The sequence below is a fragment of the Passer domesticus genome, chromosome 10 (assembly GCF_036417665.1).
Source record: "Passer domesticus isolate bPasDom1 chromosome 10, bPasDom1.hap1, whole genome shotgun sequence".
Taxonomy (NCBI): domain Eukaryota; kingdom Metazoa; phylum Chordata; class Aves; order Passeriformes; family Passeridae; genus Passer; species Passer domesticus.
Window position 1 is genome coordinate 15,825,820 of NC_087483.1, and position 26,479 is coordinate 15,852,298.

Sequence of the window (26,479 nt, forward strand, 5' to 3'; positions counted from 1 at the left end):
CTGTTTTTCATATCTTGTAAATGAATATAAAAAGTTGCAGTTTCAAAGGAGATGTTGAACAATGTAGCATGAGTGTTAAATTTAGCATGAATTGGGGGAGAATGAGGAGAGTGCAGCGCATATGGTCATATTAAACACAGGAGCCATGAGTGAGACAGGCCATCGTGTTCCCACAGCCACGGCACTGGGAATGGAGAGGGATTCATGGGAAAATGCACCCTTGAAATCCTGGTGGGTTTGTTGCTCTTTCCACAGAAACCTTGAACTTTTCTGTTTAAAGTAAGCTGCTTACATCAGTGGGAAGCTTAACAGCACTTGAAACAGCTCCCCACCCACTTTCCATTTTTGTTGAGGGTGAAAAATACTGATGAGTGGAGCCTGATAAGGTCAGTTCATTTAATGCAAATCTTGAGTCCATTTTGGAATTAAATATACTTTCATTTTTCACAAACTCTTTTCCACTTCCATTTTAAAATTACTCTTGCATAACATAGGAAATGTCTTAAACCACCACCCCATAGAACATATGTAGTAATATAGAGAAGAAAATAACTGCTCTTACTAGGCTTTATCTCAAACTATATAATTTATTGTTACTGCTCTGTGTAATTTCTCTTTATTGTTAGCACAGTATTTATTTTTAATTATTATTAACACACTTATTCTGTTTTAATAGCCTGACTGATGAGCCAGTGTATTTTCTAAGTGTCTTTTAAATTAAATTTCCTTTTAAGATTTTTTTTAGAAATTAGAACAATGCAAGTAATAGTCAACCTTTTAGGCCAACTGTTGCCTCTTTTTACACACACCTACCATTGCTGTGCAGCACCCCGTTGCAACATCTGGTTGCTGCCATCACACAACTGTTTACTAACCACTAATTATAGCACTCCACAATAGGAAAGAAAACATTGAGCATACTGTGTTGGTATTTTTAAGGGTAGCTAGCTGGTTTTATTTCCTACTACTCTTGTTAGTTGCATGTTAGCTAACTTGCACCCCAGTGTGTTCTGCTGAAGGTTGTTTATATCACCCATGCTGAGGTCTTGTCAGGCTGTGGTTGTTGTTATTTTGCTGATGACAGGGCTATAAATTAATTTTGAATTGGATAGCTCTGGGAGACAAAACTCCCACATGTAAGAAATGGTCCACAAACAGATGAAAATTTGTGTTTGAACACCAACCATTGTTTGTGACTTTGTTTTTAATACAAATATTTTTAATTTGATAAGGAAAGACAGAACAGGATTGAGCTTCACTGTGCAAGGGGAGCCAAGTTTCAGCATAGGTGAACTACCTGGGGCACTGGAGGTTCATGATCTGAGTAAGCAAAATCTCTCAGAAAGTCCTAAAACCATCTGGGCTGGCAGTGCATAGCTGGAGGGGGTATTGCAGTCTTGGTATCTCAAGAGCACATCTGTGCTAACCAAGTCATTGGGTTTTGCTCTGTCTCTCTCTTTCATCTTTCTTAATATATTTATAGAAGAGAAGTACTTCCAGACACATCTTCCTACAAAGAGGACTTGTGAGAAACATTATGTGCTTTCAAATAAGGAATGAAATGTACTCGCTGATCAATTTTCTGTCCTCATTAAGTCTCTCAGAGGTGAGTTCAAGGGAAGAAATAAAGATGGGAAGAGTTTGGAAATGAAGTATATTTACAATGAAAAAAGATAACTCAAGAATACTGAAAAAGGCTGAAACTCAATGGCTGGAGAGATGGAGAAGAGACTCAATTATCCTAATGTGCTGCTGCACATGTATTGTTTAATGCACGTGGGTAGCCAATGTTCTCTTTTTGTTTGTTCTAAATATTTCCTATGTGTAATGCAGTAAAAGATGTTGTTCTCTGTTGTTAGAACAGAACAATTTGGTAGAGAAACACTCATCAGTGTTTGCACACACTACATATTTAATGACAGACTAATAATAGCTTATTCATGTAATAAAGGAAAGGTAAAAAAAATAATGGCAAGCAAACTCATACCTTGAATCTGGAATTTCAGTTTAAGGAAAAGAATCTTATCATAGTGATCCACTTCTAGTAATTACTCGTAATTCACTCTTAGACTAAATTTGCATACAGTGTGCAAGGTGAATCTTTCCTGTTCCTGGATGCACAAGTGAGATTATTTCTGTGTTGTGTTCCTGGAAATTCCAAAGGTGCACAAAAGAGCATCTTTTTGGTTTCTACCAAGCAGGAATGTGTCTGTAGCCAGCAAGGTCCCAGAAGTTCAGATCCAAAGCTCTGAAACTCGGATTTCCACTATGTAGAGTATTTCACTTGGGGGGAGAAGGGGCAAGATGAGTTTTTTGGGTCTTGAAGGGAAGTTATACTAAATTGTTCCCTGTTTGAGGTGAGGTTCATTTCTTGGATTTGAGCTCACAGTGAGACAGGCAAAAATAGTGTTAATGCACAGCTATGTATGAGCAGTATTTTCTATTTATCTGACAGGTGAAACAACGCTGCTGAAGTTTACTGAACAAATGAAGTAATCGTGCATTATTCTGTGAGATCGTCCTTACAAGAAACAGAAGTATATAAATCTAAAATCTCCATAAATGAGGGAAGATGAGGAAAAACACTCAGATAATTCTGCTGGTTTTCCACAATGTTGCATGATTTGCTATTTTATTCTTCTTTATTTATTATTTTATTCTTCTTATTTTATTTATTACTTTATTATTCTGGCTAAATTTTGAGGTGCAAACTTCATTAAAACAATCCTTCTTCTATCATCAGTTTCTTATATTTGCTGGTGTTTCAGAAGATATGTGAGCTAATAATTCTTGAGTTTAGGCAAGACCAGTTTGCTTTCTCCCCATACATTATATGTTGACAGACATAGCATGCATTCATTCCACTGTTTCCTCTTCCTTCCAATTTTCATAGAGCGAGAGAGAAACAGCTAAACATGTGAGGGGAAAAAAAGAAAATTGATAAACATCCTTTATAATGTTTGGTGATGGGGAGGATAAAGGAGGATTCAGCATAGAAGGCCTCAGTTAGGCACACACTAGTGAATGAGCAGTTTACTTTTAGCTGGCTGTTTGCACCAGAAGGAAGTACCTTCAGTGTGAAGAGAGTTCTCAGGTTTTGCAGCAGCTCTAGAAGCAGGACACGAGGACCATGCTTTGCTTTCCACCTGCTGCATGTGTGCAGGCATTTGGAGTCGAGTTAAGGTTTCACATGACCCTGAGATTGTCTCTATCACATAAGGGATGAGAGCAAGACCTGACAACCTCCAGGATGCAGGGGAAGATTTAAGAAAATGCACTGTCATATTTGGTTTTTTCCTTGCTCTTTATCAAGCTCAGGTCTCCCTAATCTTGGCAATGGCACCTCAAAATACAGGTTACATGTTAGGCCTATTCAGTGACAATACTTTTTATTTGTCAGTCAGCACCAGGAAGGTAAGGGGCAATTGGATTGATCTTTAGTCTTTACATGCAGTGGAAGTCTGTCTTCCTTTTGCTTTCTTGTCTCAGTAGACTGTGGAGGGAGATCAAGGAGGAGGGGGATTTTCAGTGAGAGAAGAGTGGGAAGGTGAATGCCATCTTGTGACTAGCTCCTTGCTGTGTGTCCTTCAGAATCAGCAGTTTGGTGTGTGGGATATTTGCATGCAGCTTACACTTTGGAATATGCATGTCAGAAGCAAATTGCCTTGGGAAGACAATTATAGGTCAAACACATTTTTCCATATGCTTCATTGTGAATACGTACAGAATAACATTGCTTTTATATAGGCTGCTTTTTGACTACAGTAAAGTCTCTCAATGTTGCCTGGTGCTCAAGAATTAAGTAGTTTTAAACAGGGTTTATAATCTGAGATAGCTGAAGCTATTTTTAACATCTGGGTGTGATTTGGCTCTCTTGTGTTCTCAGTTTTATCCATTGTAGCATGGCTGATAAGAGTTGTTGTTGCGTGCTGTGCGTTCTTTGTCTCAGCCATGAGGATGCTGACTTCCTCCCTTTTATTTCAGGAGGTCATTAGTGCTGATGAGATTAGAGGTTTATAACTTCAGGTCCAAGTCATTATTCCTAATTTAATCAATGTATTTGAAAATGTTTCCTCTAATAAAATTGTAATGACTTTATATGATTTGTCATGCTTATCAAAAACATGGTTTAAAAATTTTTGTATTTTGAGACCCTGAGCTTCTGAAGAGTAGACATTAGTACATCATTGCTAGGCCAATTTCCTGCCTGTCTGTCTGCACTGTAAATCAGAATAACCTAGTCAGTGTAATCACAGTGATGTACAGCCAGCCTGGCACTGGAGTCAGGCCTTTGCAAACAGCAGAAAACCCTGGGAGAGGTCCCTTGCGCGTGATTGCTTCTCTGCCGCCACCTTCATCATCCAGCGGGGTGCTTTGCCTCCCTGGGAAAGAGACTATCAGCGGGCTCATGATAAAGGAAAAAATAACCATCTATAATGTAGAGGCTTGACTGGAGAAATGGCTTTTATGTTGCAAGGGGAATGAGCTAAATAGCCTCCCACAGTAACTAAGGTAAGGGGAAAGCAGCAGTGTTACACTAGGGCTGGGTGTTTGTTTAGAGGCTCTTGAAGAAAATTAATCCAAATGCTTGGTTTTCAGGAATGCTCCTGGAATGTGCTAGGACTACTATTTAATTCAAATTACCTTTCTCATAAGGTGTACTATATGCATTTGGGTTCAGGCAGGTGAAGAAGGAACAGGGGACATGAATTTAGTATATGCCAGGTGGATGAGTCCCCTGCTTGAACACACAGCTGCTGCTGCTCTGTGTGCTGGTCCCCCAGGTCAGCTTTTGTGGGTTGGAGCAGGAATGGAAATCATGTGAGTGATTTTGATCTTGCAGGTGATGAAATGATGCAAGGGGGGGAGGATTTGACTGTGTCTGAGGTCGAATGAGGGGTCTGTGGGAGGGATGACAATTTTATGAGCTCTTGGCATTGTTTAGTGTCCAGAAAGCAGGGTGGTGGTGTTGTTAGGGGTGGATGTAGTTGTGATGGAGGGGCTGCTGTCAGACAGTGCAATGCACTGGCAGCAGAGGGGAGTCAGCTCACTGGGATTCCCTGCATGGACTTTGGGGGTGGTACTGCTTCTCAATGCTCCTGGAGAGGAAAAGCCTCCCTGCAGGGCAGTGCTTGTAGTACAAATGACCAAGTCCTACTGCGCTCTGCCTCTAACCCTTCTCAGTCTGAAAGCAGTGTGTGGGTAAGAACACCAAGAGAGGTTTTTGCCTGTGTGTTTTAGCAGCGTGGTGGCTGCAGATACGGCAGCGTAACTGGCAAATCACAGTAGGCAGATGGCAGGTCTCGCACTAGGAGAGGATGTGTAAACGACCAAAGATAGGTTTTAACAGCCTTTTTCAAAGCCAGAAGTTTGTCACTGTATAAGCTCTCAGTCTAAACATCCCTGTGAAATTTCAAGCCTCAAGTCTACTAGTAGTTTATTAAACACTTTTGGCAACTGAAATGGATGCTGTGAGTCACCATGTGCACGCGTGAGTGGGGGTGTCTTGCATGTCTCAGGCATTTGCTGCCTCTGTGCTGGTTGATGGGCTTACCCAGCTGGCCAACCTGCCTCAGGTCTGCACAGGACGAGCAGAAGGAAAACCAACCCTTGGAAACAGTCATGCACAAAATGCTTTTGTTTGTTGACAAGCTAGGGCAGAGCCACTGCCCGTAAAGCGGTGACATAGTGAGTGTGTCTGGCTGCCCCGGTGTGTCTCTGCCCTTGGGCGTCCATTGGAAGCATGAGCCTCTGCTGCCACTGGAGGCTTGGTTCAGTTTGACCTTTAGTCTTAGGGATAAGAACTGCTGTTTGCCTTCTGCATCCCCCGTCTTTGCCGTGCAGGGCTGCGTGGGGATGTGCTGGTGCTCTGCAGGCAGATGAAAAGATCAGGCTGGCTTTTCTCCCCTTCTGACTGCTATTCTTTTTTTTTTTCCAGACTGATCTGTTTTAACAGCAAGACTCAGTTAAGGAGAAGAGTATTTCCTGTACATATTGCCCTGTGCAAATATGTAATGTAATTCAGCTCTGTGGAACTGCCATATTTTCTTCTAACATCAGTGCTGGCGCTGCCCATTAGTAATATCCATTTTCTTTTTTCAGGTGTTTTAAGACTGTAGAGAAATAATTTCTATTTCCCAGGACCTAACAGGTAGAGTGATGTTAGCCACCTCAGCAAGTAAGCTAAGGATAAATACAGCCAGATTACCACAAAATTGGGATCAAACCATTAGCAGCTGGAGCAGCAGATCACCATCAAATCAGCAACCCAAAACTAACTGTAGTGGTTAAAATACCCTCCTTTTATTGATGTCAATAGTGCAACTCTCAGTAACATTTGTTGAGAAGGAAATGTGCTCTCAGGAGAACCAAAGTTTTCTTTTTCATATGCTTTTTTAATGATGATGGAAAGCTGAAGAGAGTGAGGTGTCAAAAGCTCTATCTTGTCCCCTTCTGAAGTGTGCTGCTGATGCCTGACAGCCACTTCTACATGGGCCCCTGTTTATTACTTCTGCCCTTTGTTTATCTTTTTTGGCCCTCTTTGTGTATTGCTATTCTCACTGGTCTTTTTCCCTTTTTTTCTTTGACTTGAACTCTGTGACTCATGCCTTTATTTTTCTTTATGTTCCCACTCTCCTTAAGGGTTCCCCACTCACTGTAAGAGTACATTGCAATATACAACATTTCATTGTCTCTCTTATTTATTTCATAACTAGAAAATGAAATGAAGTCATGGAATGGGATTTATTTATGGAATCAGAGAAAGTGTTTCAGCAAATGACCAGCAGCATCAGTAGAGCCTGGTTGTATATGGTGCTGGGTCCGAATCATGTGTGCACTTAGAAATTCAGGCTGAAGCTGGTGACTAGTTTGAGGAGGACAAAGTTTATTACTTTTACTTCTTTGAACCAAACAGATGAGCCTCTGGAAACATCAGAAATCATAGCTTTGGAGAGAAGAGCTGCAGGGCTCACTTCGTGACAGTGATCCTGTAGATCTTGCATGTAGATTGAACAGTCTGATGAAAATCATTGTGAGCTTAAAGTTAGGAACAGGTCCAAAATGGGGAGCACCACCTGGGAGCTGTTGGTAGGTGAATGCTGGTGTGTCAAACCATGTTAGGTCATTTGAAGCAATTAGCAGTGGGAAGAAGTGGGGTTAGGCTTCTCTAGAGCAGCAGCTCTGGAAAGTGGATATTGCACTGCATGGCTCCCCTGTTACCACTTCTCTCCTGGTGGATGTTTTTGGAGAGGTGGAAGGTGGTCTTCAGCCGCTGCATTTGAGTCCCACCCGAGTGCTGGGGGAAGCTGAGGCAGATGAGCACACACTGGGTGTGTTTGTGTGGGTTGCTGGTGGAGTTCAAGGCTTCTGTTTTGCTAAGGGGCCATTTTTGGCTTGGTGAGTGAAAAAACTGTTTGGAGTTTCCTGAGTCATGTACTATTACTGCTATACTGCATTTAGGAACTATTTCCTTTTGTTTTCCTGCTATTTGACTAATAGAGTTCAGCTAGACAGCCCTTGATTCTGCTGGCATGTTACTGGCAGTGAAAGATGAGTTTAGAAAGAAAATAGACCCCTGAAACTTAATTCAGTGGTGCCAGTCCCTGCTGCTGGCTGAGCAGACTATTGTTTCAAACTCATGCTCTTAGGTGTTTCTTCTTATTTTTTGTTTTATTTGCATTAGGGAGAAGATAAATCGGTTCAGCAGCATCTGTGCATCACCACTGACATTTTAATTTTCAGTTAAAAGATTTTAATGAAAATCCAACATAATTCAGTATGAAAAATGAGATTGAATCTGTATTATACATGCAGACTGAACCAATGTCAATTTACGTATCAGTTTCAGGAACAGCTCTGTCTGATTAATTCAGGCGGTAGCAATGTTTGCTGTTAAGGGGCTCTAGTTGCTCTTTTTATATAATTCTGCTGTTACTCTACCAAGATAATTATAGAGACAGAAGCTTTGTGCTGGTTTTCCCAGTTTCTCTCTGATAGAGTTCTTTTCTTCTTCTGCTTCTCTGTCTCTTTCTGGATGCTGTGTAAGCATCCCTGCAAGATGTTATTGCCCTCTGGGCTTCAAGGAGAGATTTGTGTAGAGAAAATGTTGCTCTTGCAATGCCTCAGAATGTACCAAGTTTTTTTTTACTATTATGCAGGTTGCATTTGGAAAGGTGTTGGTGGAATCCCTTCATGGCTCTTGTTTTAGCTATGTGTGATGTGTTCTTATACAGCTGCGTGCTGGTGCTTGTGTCCGTGCGTCCTGTCTCAAGCCACAGGACTTAGCACAACTTTACTCTCAATTCCTTGGGTTAGTCACAAATGGAGTATAAACATGTCCAGGATGTGTATTTAAAATGCATCTATTTGCCAAACACTGTCTCTTTGCAAAGGCCTAAATGGAAAACACAAGATGATTTTCCAGGCCTTAAGTCCCATTTTTCCCTGTAGAGTAAACACCTGCATCTGATCAACTTGAGACATTTTCTGTCTCTGAAAATTCTGATTAAGCTATGGGCAGCATGTAATTTTCATGGTGAAGCTGTGCGTATGGACTGCTTTGGAACCTGGTTTTGAGTTTGTGCAGAAGTTCTGCACGAGGTCTGCCGAAACAAACATTTTTTCATGTCGTCACTGTAAAAGCCTTTAAAAAGGAAATGGCAGAGGTAGTGTGGCACTTCTGCATATGTTTTCTGGTATTATGTGAGTAAGATCTCTCAAATACAAGAAGGAAAAACAATTACAATTAAACTTTTAAGAAACCAGCATATGGTATTATCCAAACTGAGCCATTTATTATACCTTAATTATTGGGGGAACTCATGGTGAAAAGGGTATGGTTTAGGTTAAGAGGCTTCAAGTCCATGTCTCCTGCCTGCCCTCAGATTATCTTTATGGTTAGAAATGAAAAGGGTTGTTTTCACGTATGTAGTCTGTCTTTTTTTCTGGAAGATATTCCAAGCAATCATGTTGAAAAAACACTTGGGAATGATGTGCGGTGTCTTTTCTGCAAAGAAACATTTTATTTTACCAAGACAACTGTTTGACTTATTTCTGCTGCATGCTGCTACATTCCTACCATGAAGATATGATTCACAAAACATGTAGGCTTGATACAGAGCTTGAGCAGTCTCTGAAAACAGAGGGGCGGTTTCGTGGCTCGGTGTTACAACATGTCAGCAGCATTCACAGCATGTCTGCCTTCTGTTTCCTGCATGATTGTGGATGCCTCAGAGATCAGCAAAGCACTAAAATATCTCTTTAAGTTTCACTGAATACAGTAGATCTGTGTTTAAATGCCTCATTGACTCAGCAAGAGCAGGGGATGTATCATCAGATCTGTGCTTCATGCAAAACAGAATAATAGAACTTGTGTTTATGTGGATATCACTCTGGAGTCAGATCTGTAGCTTCAGTGGTTGTAAGTACCTCTGACTCTGTGGAAAATATATGTGACATCTGTACCTGAGTTTTTCAGAAACAGGATGCAAGGAAAACCTGCTTCATATGCAGTCTTGTGTATGTGCCTATTGGATTTCAGAATTCAATTTCAAGCCCTGTATTTTCAGGCAGCAGAGAAAGAGGAAGCTCCAAGCTTAGCATAAAGGTATCCAGAATGAATGGGTCACCAAAAGTAAACTCTAAACTGTGGAAGGTAACAGCCCAGCTCAGTTAATACTCTAAAAGTGTTCTACCCTTTAGTTCTTCACAGGTTTAGATATATCACTTTGCCTGCTTCTGGTAATCACGTTGACCCTGAAATCAAAGCATATATTCAGACCCACTTCAAAATTTGTCCTTTGTAGTTTAGTATTGTGGGTGATTTCTGGATGGTGTAGTTTTCATAGTTTCATACACTTTCCCAGTGAAAGTGCACCTGAGTTTATTCTGGGGCACATTCTTACTGGTAGGAGAAAACAGTTTTCTGTGAGAGTTTAGGAAGGAACCACAGATTGAGATTGGGTTATGCCAATTTACACCCAAAATCTCTGTCTTGATGTGGTGGTGCACAGTGCAGTGCTTGTTGAATTACCACATTTCACTTGGAGCTCTGAAATCAGTGTTTGAGTTTTAAAATACCAGCAAATGGTTGCAGGGTGGAACATTCCTTTTATATCAGGGCAGTAATGCTATTTCAGTTTGCTGAGCAAAACTGAAAGTGTGCTTTGATTAACAGAGTAATTTAGCAATTACAGAATATCTGATGTGCCTCAATTTACCTAGTAGCTGAGCAACTCAGTGACAGGTAATGTGTCACTTTTAATTGTCTTTGCAAAATGAGTTAGAATTGTATTATTTCCCAGAGTACATAGTTAAAAAACACTTTTGCCACTTTACTGCTTTACCAGGAGTTGATTATTTTTCTCTTAGTTACTAATGATCCCAGATGAAAACACTATATGGGAAAGAAAATAAATTGATTTGGCTTATGTATAGGCATAAGGAGGAACATATTTTTAATAAGCTTCAATATTGATTCAAAGTGAGAAAACAGCAGAGACAAAAACCACTGAAATTAATAAGGTATGGAGTTTAGTGTCTATGGTAGTTCTATAAAGATTTAATTTTTGTTACTCTGTAAAATATCTGGTTCTGTTCAAGTGTTTTTGTACTTTTCTCCTGACTCCAAAGATGCCTTAAAATAGTATGTCCAGAAAATACTGTATAGTTAAGAATGGGACTTCCACAAATCTCATACATAACTCCTGTGGGTTAGATTCTGCATTCATTAAATTGAGCTAAATAAACAACAATTGCCTTGTGTGAACTAAGGGACTTCAGTGTGATTTGGCTCAGTGTGAGCATTAGGGCATTCATATTTTACTGCAGCCTCTGCTGCTGAACTACAAGACAGAAGCATGTGCATACCATTTACCACATCCAAGGGCACTGTCTAGGCTGTTTTCTACCTTTTCTATATTTTTGCTTTAGGAAACATGATGGTAGTGTTAGAAACTGCACTGCAAACAATGCATGCTGTATGCAGCAAGTAGAGCTGTTCTGCAATTACATAAGGTAGTTCAGATGAAAGAGCCTCTGTGTTCTGTGTCTGAGAGAGGAGACTTAATTAAGACAGACAAATTCTCCTGGGTATAACAAAGCAATTCTCTGGTTACAGCCCTGATTAGACTGTAGTTCTTCTAAATGCATTACCAAAGTCTTCATTATTATAATTAAACAGATATAAAATATGTTGTCCCTTCATTACATAAAGCTTTGCTTTAGGGTTAAGATGAGAAATTTCATCAAGAACTTTGAAACAGAAAGCTGACAAGCTGACAAGCAAAGCAGGTGATTTCTATATTTTTCTATAATTTTTGTAATTTTGTCCTTTTTAGTATTCCATTTAAAGACAGACACAGAAAATCTTAAGCAGTCTATTTACAGCAATGTTATTTTCCTGAGGCAACCAGCCAGGAAAAACTGGTGTCATCTGTAAAAATGGAGCTCAGACATTGGCCTCTTCCAGGTATGCTGGGTTTGGAGCAGTCCAGCCTGAGAATGGGTGTGCTTCCCTGTGTCCAGGGCACTCACTGCTGCTGGTTTCCTCCAGGGTGCTCTCTTGCTCACCTCTGGCCTCTTCTTTCCAAGAGTTAGCAAGTCCTGCAGCTGAACAGAGATGTTGCTCCAAGGTGAATAAAGGGAAAAAGTATATGTGCTTGGGAACATTAATTTCTCATACATCCAACTAAAGGAACTGATGAAAAATAACAAGATAGAAGGGAAGGAGTTGATACTTCAAGAAGAAACTGACTTTTTCTCATCATTTGTCTTTTCACTGTATCTGTTTATGTAAAAAACACCATTAAATTTAGATTCTGTTTCCCTGGTGGGAGGGATTATCTTTAAAAGTCTTGAAAAGCCAGAGCTCTGGGATTTAAAAAGGACTTGAGGAGCTGTTGGATGAACAAATGCATAGTCACACCTATTTTACTCTAAATACAATATTAACAAATGAACAGTGTGACCGTGGGGACTAAGTGTGTGTGTTTGTAAGATTAAAGCTTAAAATGAGCAACAACTGAATCACACAGTTGTTGCAAACCATAATCTATTTTAAAGGGCCCATTGAATGAACTGTGAGTTCTGAGCTGATTTTTGTCTATGCAAAAGTGGCTCCCCAGTGCTCACTTATGTCACTCTTCTGCTACCACTTGTTCACACTCACAAAACTAACCGTGGCCAGTGTTTAGCTGTCCTTGAGTACCCTCTTGAATTGCTCTGGGCAGAGTCTTGGTGTTAATGACAACTGTGCAAGATAAGGGAAGCTTTGTGGTTTAGCAGTGGGGCCTGTGGCTTTTTGTCCTCGAGAAGGCAAATACCAAACTTGGACCTCTTAAAAGAAAAAGCTTCCCCAAACTCCTGGCCCAACTGCTCCTTCCCCCACTCCTAGACATCCCTTTTTCTGCCACGTATCTCCCCAGGTGAGGGGATGGGTGAAGACCCTGGCAGAAGCTGGCTTTTCTCTGAAGGTGCTGAGATTTGTGTGTCAGAAACATTTCTGAGTCTTGTGTAAACCATGAGACAAATCCAGAGCAGATAGTGTTTCATCAGGGTCTTCCTGGGCTTCTGAGCTGAACTAGAAGCCAGGAGGTTCCCACTCTTCTGGCTGCAAATCCAACATTTTTCTTCTTGCTCAACATTTTCTAAATGTTGCAAGTGTATTGGAGATTGGAGGTGTTACTTTCTCCACATAAGTGCTAAGTTATGTTGCAGCTGTAGTTATACAGTGGTTAGAGTTAATTTTTTTTTCTAAAACCTCTATAACCACTAGTTCATAAAATTAAATATTAACTGGATGGAGGCAATTACACCAGGTTGGTGATATGCTTAAACTGCAAAAATTCATGTATAAAACTCAAGGGATTGTAATACTCAAGCATGCACATAGTTTAATTCTAAGATAAAAGATTTATGATTATTTAGCAAATATATGTATATATATGGACAGGATAAAACTACATTATAATTGCATTCCTTTAATTGTTAAAAAAAACAAAACCAAATGAGCAATTGGGTTTTCTTCTCCCTAAGATATGGGCTCTGGGAAATAGGAAAGTTTTGCCCTTGAAGGTGGATAATTTTGAAGGAATGCGATTAAAAATTGTAGCACATCTCCATATCAAATCAGTTATTCTTTAAATAAATTGGATGTTTACGATGCTGCAGCTTGCAGCTTTTCAAGGTGCTTGTAACCTGCCTAATTTACTTCTTATTTTGATAAGTAATGAAAACATTCTGTGTCTGCATTGGGTAAAAATTTGGTATACGCCTACTTATGAGAGTCACATAATAAGATTTAATGAGGCTACCACAGCTGTTTCTTGAATCCTTCTTTCCTTTCTGTTAATGGAGAAATCTGTGTTTTGCTTGTAAGGGAGATGCTTAATTTGTCATACCGTTGCTAAGTGCACCACTGAAATAATTGTTTCACTTGTACATTTTCAGCCCTGCCAACTCCTTTAGCGGTTTAGGAGCAGTTTCATGGCTTGAAACTGCTCTGATACCCGCAGGCATGGTTTATGTGGAAACCTTGCTTTTCAGCCCAAGGGTGCTGAAGGGGGATGTCTGCTATGCACTGTGCCCATAGATGCAAAGGTAAAAAGCTCTAGATGGGAGTAAAATAAAAGTAGAAAATACTTGAGGAATATTTGAGCCTGCGGTTAAGTACAGCCACATTTCGGTGCCCATATTGTAGAGGAGCAATCAGAAAGCTTTCTGCTGTCCTTGCTTTGTGATGGAGCTTGTTGACAAGGTGTCAGCACAGGGGTTAATAAATCACAAGCAGAACAGTGCCACCTCCACGCACACGAGTGAGCTGCGCAGTGCGGGGCTGCTGCAGGGACCTGTGCATTATAGGTCAGATAAAACACTCCCCTGTCTTGCCCATATGCTTCATATTTGCCTTTATGTATTTTATCTCAACCTATTTTATAATTCAATTACGACTGACAATTGGAATTTTAAAAAAATCCCATTAAACCAGTTTCATTACCTAATTTTATTGATTTTTGTAACTTCATTGCTAATTTTAGGTATAGGGGCTGGTCTGAATCGGCGCAAATGTGATTAATGAAGAAATAATTTAAGTTGATTAAAAAGGGTTTAAAATAATGTGATTAGCCTATTGAGATTTGTGTGGCTTATTGGATTACACATTTTATTCCTGGAGGACTGTGTAAGATTCAGAATGAAATTAAATTGGTCACCCTATTTTGGGCCCCCAGTGCTTGGTAATCTCTAGTGCCATGATACCAGACCAGAAGGCACAGTCCCATTCAACTGTTTTCTCTTGGAAAGACACGGGATTTAATTTTTGAGTTAATACCTAAATAATCAGGCCAAAAAATAGCACTGAAGTCTGGTCTGCTCTCCATTAAATAGGGCTTAAATGACATCGTGTTTGATCTCATGGGACGTCCTTTTGGAAGGAATCAGGTGCTGATGAAAAAGTGATAAAGACTCTCCATCCATCCTTGGGAGATTGTGACCATTGTTAGTTGTGCTTTTCTTGTTTAGACTCTTGGCTTGATTTTGAATGTATCTATTTCCAAGATTTAAAAGAATATATCACTTGATAGTACTGATCTTCTCATAATCTTTATATAATCATCTTCATAATCAATGATCCTTGTGGATCATTTTGAGTTTCTAGGGGATCCATAAGGAAATGTAATTTGAAGAACTTCTTAAAGGACATCAATTAAGGGCTCAATTAAACTACTGAATTGATAGCATTATATTCTGAATAAATGAGCCCAGATATCCCTTAATTAGAGCATGGGGTGTCTGTTCAGTTTTTCCCTTATATTCATGCACATTTTTATTAATACTAAAACAATAATTATCAATACAGACAATATATGTATTAAACTAAAAGAATCTGTAATCCTTTACTTGAATGTGTTTTCCAAAATCTTTCTGATTCTTGTGGCACTTGTGAACTTTCCAATTTTCAAGGTAATTTCTAAACTGAGAGCATCACATGATGGACAAATACAGCAATATTAGAACTTTTCTATCCTGAGCAGATACTATGTTTATACAACCAAGTATACTGGTTTGTGTGTGATCTTTTTGTTATATTCTGTGCTGATCATCCATGATGACAAAGTTGGCTTCTTTTTAAGCCAGAATTATTCTCCTGCATCAGAGTCCTGTAAAGAAGAACTGGCCCTGTGTTTTTAGAATTACAGCCTTGTATTTTGCTCCTTATTGGCAGATACTTATTTTTTTAGGTATTGCCTGTCAAGCAGTCTTTTGACTGCTGACTCACATTCTGTTATTCATCACTGTTGAAGCTTGGCTTTGTATCATCTCCAGACTCCATGTGTATTGATTTTATGCTTTCTTCCAGGTCACTCTAAAAATGCTAAATAGCACCGGGCTAAAGAATGGGTCCCTGCAGGATCCCATTTGAAGCATTTCTTCATGATGAGTGTTTCACATTTACTGTTGTATTTGAAAGTTATCATTTATCTTGTGTTTGATCAATTTAATGTCTTCTGAGTTTATTTTTATTGCTGTATCTTCTTAATCAAAATGTCATTCACTACCAAGTCATCTACATTGCAGAAATCATAATACATTAGAGTCTATTACAATGACTTCATGTGTATCAACCAAACTTTTAGTATCGTAAAAGCACAGATATCAGGTTAGTCTGACAAGCTCTGTTTTCCATAATGTTGGAAATAGGTAATGTTAATAATCTTTTTATTCTTAATCACATCTTTTTGCAGCTTTTCCATTATTTTGACAGTGAAAATTACCCACTCATAGATGCAGTGCCAATCAAGTATTTAGAGGTGTAATGAAGGGGAGTACCACTTGGGCATGTTTTTCCTTAGCCAGTTCTTTCTAAACTTATTGGGCTTTTCCTCCTGAGTTGCTACTGGCATTCTCTTAATTTTTGTCTCAGATGCCTTCTGTTACAGAATGAGGATTTGTAAAATGGAGTTCTCCTGGGAATGCCGAAGCTGAGATCCCCTTTTTCCACACCTTTCTGCTACTACTTCTGCTTGAAGATGGAAAGTGTCTTTCTGTCTTTCTCAGCTTTATATTCCCTGCAGGATGATGAGTTCAATCCATGTCCAAGGTGCCCTTGCAGACTAAGAAGGATTAGAGCCTGTGAGCAACCCAAGCACTTGAAAAAAGCAGAATATTTGGGAGTAGTAGTGGTTGGAGACATTACATCTGATGAGCTGGGTCAGTCCCTTACAAACTATAAGCCTCCTTCCAGCTGGGAGTAGATCTGGCACTTGGGGTGTCCTTAGTGAAGGGGCTTTTTCTTCAGGGAGAATGGAGAGTATCCATGAAAAATTTTCATCAGGGTCGTGTCTTCTGTAGGCTTATATGGAGACGTGTGTGTGTATTGAAGTGTCATACAGGAATCTCTTTCTCTCTGTAGATGTTACTTAGTGCACAAAGGGACAGCTACTTGCACTGATGGAAACCAGTTGGATGAAACTTCAACAACAATGGCACAAAACTTTGGGAAGTGACAGCCTCATTACAGACTCTCATCTTCTTGTGCTCTTGGAAGTTTTTCAACCTTGGCTTCATGGCCCTACTTATAAAAAAGAAGGGAAAAGTAGTAACTTCAGCATGATATCACACCAGAAAATAAACCCTTCTTGCATTGTGTGCTTTTCATTTCCAAAAAACATTTCCAGATGGAGTCTTTATGTGCTGCTGGTTTGTTATTTTGCTCTAATTTGTCATTTAAACAGCACAGATAAATCTCCTTCAAGGTGAAATTGAATAAATTTGGTAGTGCTAGTCATTTTAAAAAGAAAAGGAAAAAAGCAAGTACACAACAAAGCATTTCTTAAACAGCAAATCATTTTAGTTCAGGTGTTTTCCCTGAAGATCTGCTCCAGACATTCTTTTGTATCTCCTTCCAATCTTACACAACAGTACTTGAAAGTGTTTTTTAGTAATGGAGCAAAAGAGGAAATCAGACAAGCCATTATAGTCTTGCCTCCTCTTGAGCTTCTCCATGGGGACTTTTGTCTTCACTCAGTTTTCCTGCCCTTGCAGTGTACCCATTTTGCAGGGTGACTTCTTTCACCAGAAGCTGACCATATTTATTATTATAGGTCTTGGTGAGAGCCCAGTGCCCATACCCAACGTCCTGGTAGTCCTGGGGAGCCTGCTGTAAGTACAGATATTACTCACTGCTCCCCAGGACAGTTTTATTTCCTGTGTCTGAGCTCCCTTAGTCCTTGCTCTCTATGAATTATGATAGTGCTGATGCTTCTGTGGGGAGCTTGTGCTTGGGTTAAGCTGCTGGTTAGTGACACCTCACTGGCTTTGCAGACATGCCAGTAGGACTGTTTAGGTATTTGGAGAATTGTTGGACACTGTGTTCTGAAGCTGTTTCTCATGTATGTGTCCATGTTGTTTTTTTGGTCGGCCTTAAGTTTTCTCTTTGCTCCATTATGTGTGTAGCTCAGCTTTTAACAGCACATGTATTAAATTTTGGATCTGGTCTTTGTTCCCCATGTGCACAAATCCCTGAATTAGTAGGGAGAGGCTACTGCGGTTGATCTCACAGCAGTAACATCTGCTCTTGCCATCCTCTGAGCTGTGTGTTAGCCCAAGTGTGACTGGCAGCATCCCAGTAGCTGCCTGCACCAGGGATAAGGTGGTTTGGCTGTTCAGCCCCTGTGCACAAGTAGCTGCTTCATGCCATGAGTTGTCAGCCTGGATGAATTTTGAGTAGGCAACCTTTTCTTTGTTGACATGTGAGTTGTCACAGTGGGTATGTACCTGATACTTAGATCCTACAGGCCTTGCCAAGAAAGATTAGAGGGAGTTTAGCTCCTTAATTTGGTGTTATAACAGGGGCTGTGAGAAGAGTTGATAAAATCTGCAGGATGGTCAGAGTATGGCTGAGATTTACAGAAGAAAGCTTTGTGTGCTAAGGATGAATACTGGCTTCCAGTGATCATTGCTACCTGTTCTAGTCATGTGCTGGTAGTGTGGGCTCAAGCTTTGATCTACATCTGATCAAATGGATTGAGCCTCAGATATGTATGATATCCAGTTGCAGCTCTGGCCCAGGCTTTGACTTTGTGGTTTTTTTGGATGGTTTATATAAATCTTCCCTGCTCTGGCTCACTTCATTCTAGAAAAATTACTGTCATTTGTCAACCTGCTACACAGTGCTTTGAGTGCCATTAGTGACTCACTGACTTCTTTACTTTCTGTCTAAAGGTACATTTTCCACCAAAAGTAAAGCCACAAGTACAGTAACGCCTTAAGATTTTCAGGGACTGGGATTCTGTCTTTGTGTAACTGAAATATCTAAAAGTATCCCTCCCAAGATTATCCTGTAGAGTTAATTAGTTTCTCTTAGAAAACAGAAAATCGGGTAATCAGTTGGCCATTTAACTGGGTCATCTGGAGTTTCCAGCGCAGGTAGCTTTTAGGACTGTTTATTACAGTCTACTTGTGAGAACAGACTAAGCTTTCTATTACTGATTTCTTAGTGCTAGGTTCAGGAGAAATGTCAAAGATTAGAATCAAAGTGGTGAAAATGTGAATTGTTTTTTTGGGAAATAGCTCTTAATCACACTTAAGGAGTTTATCTCTCAGGATTGTTACTGAATTTCTCCTGCTTTTCAGGACGCTGCAGGTCTTTAAGGGTTTTTGGTGTCTTTGGTTATGTGATGGTTTTTGCCTTTCTTATCCTCTTTAGCGGAATCCTGGAGGACTGTCAGCACTTTAGAGAGCCTTCAGATAACTTAATTTCAGACAAATAAAGCTTTACCTTTGTGTGCAGGTTTGCTATCTAGTTCTTATTATTGCCCTTGTTCCTAACTTTAGATGGGCAATTTATGTCCTACAGTTTTGACAAAGAGGGTGGGATGAGGTGAAGAGCATGTTTGCTCATTTTTTTTAAATCCCACTTATTTATTTCTGTTAGCTCTTTGATTTAAACAGCAGAAGTTTGAGCAGTCAGAGGTCAGGGTGAATGGGGTGGAGTTTTCCCACAACTGCTGATGACTTAGTGATCCTACTGTTTATGTATCCAGTCCCTCTGACGAGGATGATGTGTTCAACAGGAGAGCACTCCCAAAATAGGAGGAGTGCTTAGAGTGGTGTTCTGAATCCCTCCTTTAGAAGCATTGAGAAAATGTTAGGATGCAGTCAGGCCAGCACACAGAGACATCTCCTTGGGCCTTAATGATTTCAGAGCAGCAGTGCATATGCTGAAATTAAAGCGCATATTGATGTGGTCTTGTGTTTGACGTCTTGAGGTGTTTTATATAAAAAGAACTGAAGGAAACCCTAGTTTTGAGTCACTTTGAAAAGTGTCTTGCCTTGGAAACACAAGGTTTCCCATGTAAGCCGGGATTGCCTTTCTGTACTTGCACATTGCATGCAAACTGATTGTGTTTGTTTCCAGGAAGAGTGCTTTGTAAGGAGCTTGGTTGTCACTGGTAGAAAAGATCTTAGAGTGAAAAATCTATGAGTTAGGTCTTTATTTTCACATTGATGTAGATATATCTTATTTAGAAAATATCATAATTTCTTTTTCATCTTTTACTGCCACAATAAATTCAGTTTCATCATTACGAGTGACTGAGGGTAAAGGGCATTTCTAGGCCAGTTACTGTCCTGTTACCTAGACAAGATCAATTTTGATGACCTTAGCATCTTGGAGAAAGATAGACTTCCCAGTTCCAAGATTCAGGGCTGCATCTAATTGTGCTTGCTGATTGCTTAGGTTAACGTAGAGGGACAAGTGCTGTTGCATGGGTGAACACTGAGGAGAGGTTTTTTTGATAACATAATGGGAATGTTCTTGGCAGGTGACACGAGAGAGAAGGTTTCCTATCTATGTATGTAAGATGTTGGCAGCTTTTATTTTGCTGGGTGACTGTACTTGTTCCTGTTCTTAGAATTCAGTAAAATGGAGCAGCAGTTTAGCCACTGGAGACACTCCTGCACAGTATTCTTAGCTGGATGTCTTGTTTTGGAAGATCAATATGTTGAAATTGGATTATGGTGGAGAAAGCAATAGCTACACTAAAATTAAAACACAAAGTCTGGAGTCTCAGTTGAACAAGCCTAAGATCAGTGGGGAGGCACAGGGTGCAGAAACAGTCCCCTCCAGGCATTGATGTGAGTGGGGCTCAGTGGTGGGAGGACACTCCTCTGCTCCCCAGGGTGGTCACTGAGGATCTGGAGGTGTGTGGCCTGGCTAAACCATGGTGTCAGGATCCAGAGTGCCTTGTTCAAGCATTAGGTGTGTGGTAATGTAATGCAAAGGTGAGTGCCTGGACTGTCAGTCTGAGAAAACAGCATTGGAATTTACAGAAACACCTTTTGACTTTTTGCAAGACTGAAATAATTAACTTTATGATAATTATGAATGAAAACTTTCACATTATATCTAAAGTAACAGCTCTCACTTTGAAAGAATGAGTTTGCTCTTAGACTGGAGAGACCAAGAGGGGAATAGCCAATGCAGCAGTAAGCTCAGTTAGCAATTTCAGTTTTGTAGGATTTGTGTGTATTATACATTAGACAGAGGACATTGTTAGCACGAGTTAAAATAATCCCATCAGTGTCAATAATAATTAAATCTTGTAAATTGTAGGCAGTTAGTCTGTGGATTAGGCTTGAATTCTGTTCAGTTGATTGAAAGATTCAGGGTACTCCTACTCTGATACAATGTGCTGTTGTACAATTCTGATGCTCCTTACATACCACTAAGTACAAAACCAGAAGTATCCGCCAAAAATAAAAGCAGGTGAAGATGATACAGAGGATAACCTAATCCCCACCAAAATCTCTGAGGGGTTAAGACTAAGTGTTAAAAGGAAATTTTTGTTGTTTCTCCATGAGGTCAATTAGGGGTTTTTTTCCCAGCTGAATACCTGAAAAATGGCTGATTAATTACCTGACTTGCTTTGATCAAAAGACATGGGTATCTTGGAACTAAAAATAAATGTCTTTTATTTTTTGCAGAAAATAAGGTATTTACATAACATTTGTGCCTCCCTAGCTAAGACAAAATGACAGACCCGTAGATAAATCAGATGGGCTGCTCTGATGAGATCTCCAGGTCTGACCCTGAGGAACCTCTGTCAAGGAATTAATCACTGCAGATTCTGAGGCCGTTAATACCTCTTACTATATGAGAAAAATAATCCTAATTAATGATCAATCTTAAATCTAAATACTGCTCCTGTAAACGTAAGGAAATAAAAAAGAAGAGGCTCTTCTAAAACCCATGGAGTAATCTGCTACATTCGTTTGTATTCATTAGCATCTACTGCCTGGAGATGTTCATAACCAAAGCCGTGTATTAAAACACAGTATGTTAATGCAGAAACAGAATATTTTAGCATAAAACTGTAATTTAAAAAGGAACTGACCTGAGGCACTCACTTTGTTGACTTTCCTCCTGTTTCTTTCAGACCCATTCTCATAATAAGTACTAAATAAATGGCAAGAGTAATTATTCTTGTCAGTAGAAGTCTCTGTACTTGTATAATGAGAAATCTTTGTCATAAGAAGTTTAGAGGTCTTAATTTTGTTCCCAATAGATCCCATGCTTTTAAATTCAGTAGTTAAGGGCCTGGAGGTTTGGAAATGTTTTGGATGTTATCGAATGAAGTGAGTGAATGACAACAGCAATTTTGTAGAAACATTCATACTGACTAATCTGCTGGAAGTGTCTGTACAGACATGCAAATGAAGAGCGGAGAGATCCTTGTGAGCACCAAAACTGGTGCTCTGTGGCTTGGGGAGCACACAAGGACCTGCTGAGACGGTGCAGAGCATCAAAGGACAAAGATGGGTGCATGGAGTGCCCTGCTAGAGCAGGACTTATTCATAGGATCTGCAGAGGAGTATTGCCTGAGCAGATTGAATGACACAGCAGATCAGCTGCAGCTGAGAGGAACCAGCTGCTGGGGTAGGGAAGGGAAGTCCAGGCTGCAGAGGGTTTGGGAGTCGGGTTTTGGCATCTCAAAGCAGATCCCCAGGGGCTGTTGGGAAGCTGGTACCTGGTGCATGTCTGATGTCTGGGCCTGAGGCAGCAGGGTGGAGGGCTGAGTGCTTAGTCCCAGCATCAACATTTCCTTGCTTTGGGGTTCCTTTTCCATTCAAAATTTGGGCAGCTGAGGTCCCTTCAACAACAGAAGGCAGAGAACTAAGGAAGTATTGCTAGTGGCTAGGGAAGTAGGAGGGAAAGCAATTTTAACAAGTCTTTAACAATTAATTTCAGTCTTAAGTAATGTTTTAAAAATATTTTTGGTAGCTGTTGGATAGTTTACATACTAATGGGGTAGATGGAAATCATGCAGAGAAAAGAATGATTTATACTTCATAATTATTGTGAGATGTTTTGAATTTATAATATGAAGGGAAAGGTTCAAGTTTAGTTGCTGCACTGACATTACAGCTTTGTAGGCAGTTGGGTTTACAAGAAGTAGTTGATACTGAAAAGACAATCACATGTCTGGCTGAGTATTTTCTCAAGAGAAGTTGGAATATATATTCTAAAGACCAAGGCTTTGGATTTCTTGTCTGGCTGTCCGTTTTCCTGCAGTGCTTTGTAGTTGTTGTACACAGAAATGACCAGAATAGCTACTTTTTCAAACAAGTGGGGAGACAATAGAGTGTGATATATCTGCTTTGAAACTGGTCATAACGTATACAACTGGATACTGCCTGCTGTAGCAAGTTGTGAGATCTGGAAGACAGTTTAACAGCTGCAAATGTCACTCATGAAAACTTGCTATCTCTAATGCCACAGTCAATCAAGTCGCTTTATAGCTCAGTATATTTTATAGCTCAGTAGGGAACTGAATCACAGGAAGGAATAAGATGTTGTGTTTTGAGGTTCAGAAGAACATTAATTACCTTTACATAAATGTACCTTTTGTATTATTTATGCACTTGTGGAATGGCCAAAGAAAACATGCTAATTTTTAAAAATTTAATTATTCCACAGGATCCTTCAAACCAAAAATGCGGAAGAAAGAAAACAGTGTCCTTCAGCAGCATGCCATCAGAGAAGAAAATAAGCAGTGCCAGCGACTGTATCAGCTTTATGCAGGCTGGGTGTGAACTGAAGAAAGTGCGTCCAAATTCCCGGATTTATAACCGTTTTTTTACTCTGGATCCTGACCTGCAGGCTCTTCGCTGGGAGCCTTCCAAGAAGGATCTGGACAAAGCCAAGCTTGATATTTCTGCTATAAAAGAAATCAGACTAGGGAAGAACACAGAGACATTCAGGAATAACGGACTTGCAGATCAGATTTCTGAGGACTGTGCCCTGTCAGTAATTCATGGTGAGAACTATGAGTCCCTTGACTTGGTTGCCAATTCAGCTGATGTGGCCAATATTTGGGTATCAGGACTAAGGTACTTAGTTTCTCGTAGCAAACAACCCCTGGACTTGATGGAAAGCAGCCATAATACCCCACGGTTTGCCTGGTTAAAAGCTGTATTCGAAGCAGCAGATGTTGATGGCAATGGAATAATGTTAGAAGATACAGCTGTGGAGCTAATAAAGAAGCTTAACCCCACCTTAAAGGAATCAAAGATTAGATTAAAATTTAAGGAAATTCAGAAGAGCAAAGAGAAACTGACAACACGAGTAACAAAAGAAGAGTTTTGTGAAGCATTCAGTGAACTTTGCACAAGACCTGAAGTGTATTTCTTACTTGTGCAGATATCCAAAAACAAAGAGTACCTGGATGCCAATGACCTCATGCTGTTTTTAGAGGCTGAGCAAGGAGTGACCCACATAACAGAAGAAATGTGTCTAGATATTATACGCAGGTATGAGCTTTCTGAAGAAGGGCGGTTGAAAGGTTTTCTTGCAATTGATGGGTTTACTCAATACTTATTGTCCTCAGAATGTGATATTTTTGACCCAGAGCACAAAAAAATAGTCCAAGACATGACACAGCCTTTGTCACATTACTACATCAATGCATCCCACAACACATATCTAATAGAAGACCAGCTCAGAGGGCCAGCTGATATCAATGGTTATGTCAGAGCTCTGAAGATGAGCTGCCGGAGTATTGAGCTGGATGTCTGTGACGGCCCAGATAATGAACCCATTATTTGTAACCGCAACAACATGACGTCGCCGCTTGCCTTTCGAAACGTCATCGAAGTAATAAACAAATTGGCCTTCTTTGCCTCAGAGTACCCTCTTATTCTCTGCTTGGGGAACCACTGCTCTGTACAGCAGCAGAAGGTGATGGTGCAACACATGAAAAGAATCTTTGGAAACAAACTGTACACAGAGGCACCTTTATCCTCAGAAGCCTACCTCCCATCACCTGAGAAACTGAAAATGAAGATCATTGTGAAGGGGAAGAAACTGCCCTGTGACCAGGATTTATTAGAAGGAGAGGTCACAGATGAAGATGAAGAGGCTGAAATATCCCGAAGACTGTCAGAGGATTTCTCAAGGGAACCAAAGCTGATCTGGCTCTGCAAGGAGTTGTCTGACTTGGTGTCCCTATGCAAATCTATCCAGTACAAAGACTTTGAGACATCCATGAAATCTCAAAATTACTGGGAAATGTGCTCCTTCAGTGAGGCAGAAGCTAGTCGGATTGCAAATGAATACCCTGAAGATTTTGTTAACTACAACAAAAAGTTTCTGTCCAGGGTATACCCGAGTGCTATGAGGATAGACTCCAGTAACTTAAATCCTCAAGATTTTTGGAACTGTGGTTGCCAGATAGTGGCAATGAACTATCAGACCCCAGGGCCCATGATGGACCTGCACACTGGTTGGTTTCTACAGAACGGGGGATGCGGGTATGTTCTCAGACCTTCAGTGATGCGTGACGAAGTGTCTTACTTCAGCGCAAATACCAAGGGTATTGTTCCTGGGGTCTCCCCGCAGGTCCTACATGTCAAAATTATCAGTGGGCAGAATTTTCCAAAGCCCAAGGGTGCGTGTGCAAAAGGGGATGTCATAGACCCCTATGTCTGCATAGAAATACATGGAATTCCTGCAGACTGCACTGAACAAAGAACTAAAACTGTGCAGCAGAACAGTGACAACCCTATTTTTGATGAAAGCTTTGAGTTCCAGATCAATCTACCGGAGCTGGCCATGATCCGCTTTGTTGTTTTGGATGATGACTATATTGGGGATGAGTTCATAGGACAGTACACCATCCCACTGGAGTGCTTACAGCCCGGATACAGGCACATCCCACTGCGCTCTTTTGTTGGTGACATCATGGAGCACGTTACCCTCTTTGTTCACATTGCAATAACCAACCGAAGTGGAGGCGGGAAGGCACAGAAGCGTAGCCTCTCAGTGAGGATAGGGAAGAAAGCAAGGGAGTACACCATGCTGAGGAACACTGGTCTCAAGATTATTGATGACATCTTTAAGCTGGCAGTGCACCCATTGCGAGAGGCTACTGACATGAGAGAAAATATGCAGGTATGAGACTTCCATTGTATGTGTTGGTGTGTCCTGAATGTGAAAGTCTTGGTGTGAGCTGCTGCTAGGGCAGGCTTGCTGAAACTGGTGGAAGCTGGTTAAACTTCAGACCCACAGCTCTTGTCAGCCTTTAAATGGACATTGGCAGGCTGATAGCTACGGGTGCTAACTAACAAGCAAATGTAAGATTAGGCAGAAATGCTTTAAAAATCAGTGTGCCCTCTCCAAACATGTTTTACTGGTTAATTTTGTTTTCCTGAGAAAGCAGAATTGAGGGTACATTTGTGTCCCTTGCCCCTGGTCCCAAATAGTATATTTCCTCGTTGGTTCTAAAAAACATGAACAAGCTTTTGTTTTGCTAATTGAGTGAGAGTTATGCTCTTAATTTTCTTTGGTGGGATATAAGAAGCAGTCAGTGAATGTCATTAAGGTCTTGTGTACACCAAAGAAACCCACTGTGCAAAGAGCAGCATGTTTTCCTGAGTGTGCGTTGCCACTGTTTGCCCCAGGGCTGCAGATGTTCAACATAGGCAGTGATTGCCACTTGGATTGCAGTTTCCTCCCTGCTGAATAGCTGTTTTGTCTTGGCTGGTTGAGGGCTGGCACAGACACCAGTGCCGTGTCCTGGCTCAGAGGGTCCCCTGGCACTCTGTCCATGCTGCTGCATGCAGCAGAGCCTGCTGTGGCCAGCAGCATCAGGGCCCAGGTGCACAGCACTGTCTAACGTGCTTGGGTTGGACCTTGTGGTTGGCAGGATGTGAAGTGGCAGCAAAGCCAAACAGCAATGTCCCCAGTGCTCTCTGCTGTGATGGGGGCGACTAGGGAGTGATTAAAGGACAACTCAACTCTGAGCTTCAGGCACTGCCTAGAAACAAAACTGAGTTGCATTAAACGATGAGTTTTCCATAATAAATAGCTGGAATCAGCTGTAGCTATCTCCTTGGTAAAGATACAGAAACAGTTCATTTTTTTTCTCTTGAAAACAGGAGAAAAACATGTAGCACTTCACTGACCCCATTCTTCTGGATG

The 26,479-nt window shown here is 40.5% G+C and overlaps 1 protein-coding gene across 2 annotated transcripts in view; it reads left to right on the forward strand.

The window, feature by feature from the left end:
* PLCL1 (phospholipase C like 1 (inactive)) overlaps positions 1-26,479 on the forward strand; it is a 177,809-nt gene that overhangs the window by 114,129 nt on the left and 37,201 nt on the right. Inside the window, exons 1-2 of one of the 2 annotated variants that reach the window (XM_064433981.1) lie at positions 22,837-22,866; positions 22,979-25,450. In XM_064433981.1, coding sequence (XP_064290051.1) covers positions 22,852-22,866; positions 22,979-25,450 — 2,487 coding nt within the window. In that variant the 5' untranslated portion in view covers positions 22,837-22,851. Of the gene's footprint in view, positions 1-22,836; positions 22,867-22,978; positions 25,451-26,479 lie in introns of those variants that run through there. The other variant, XM_064433980.1, reaches the window with a different exon arrangement.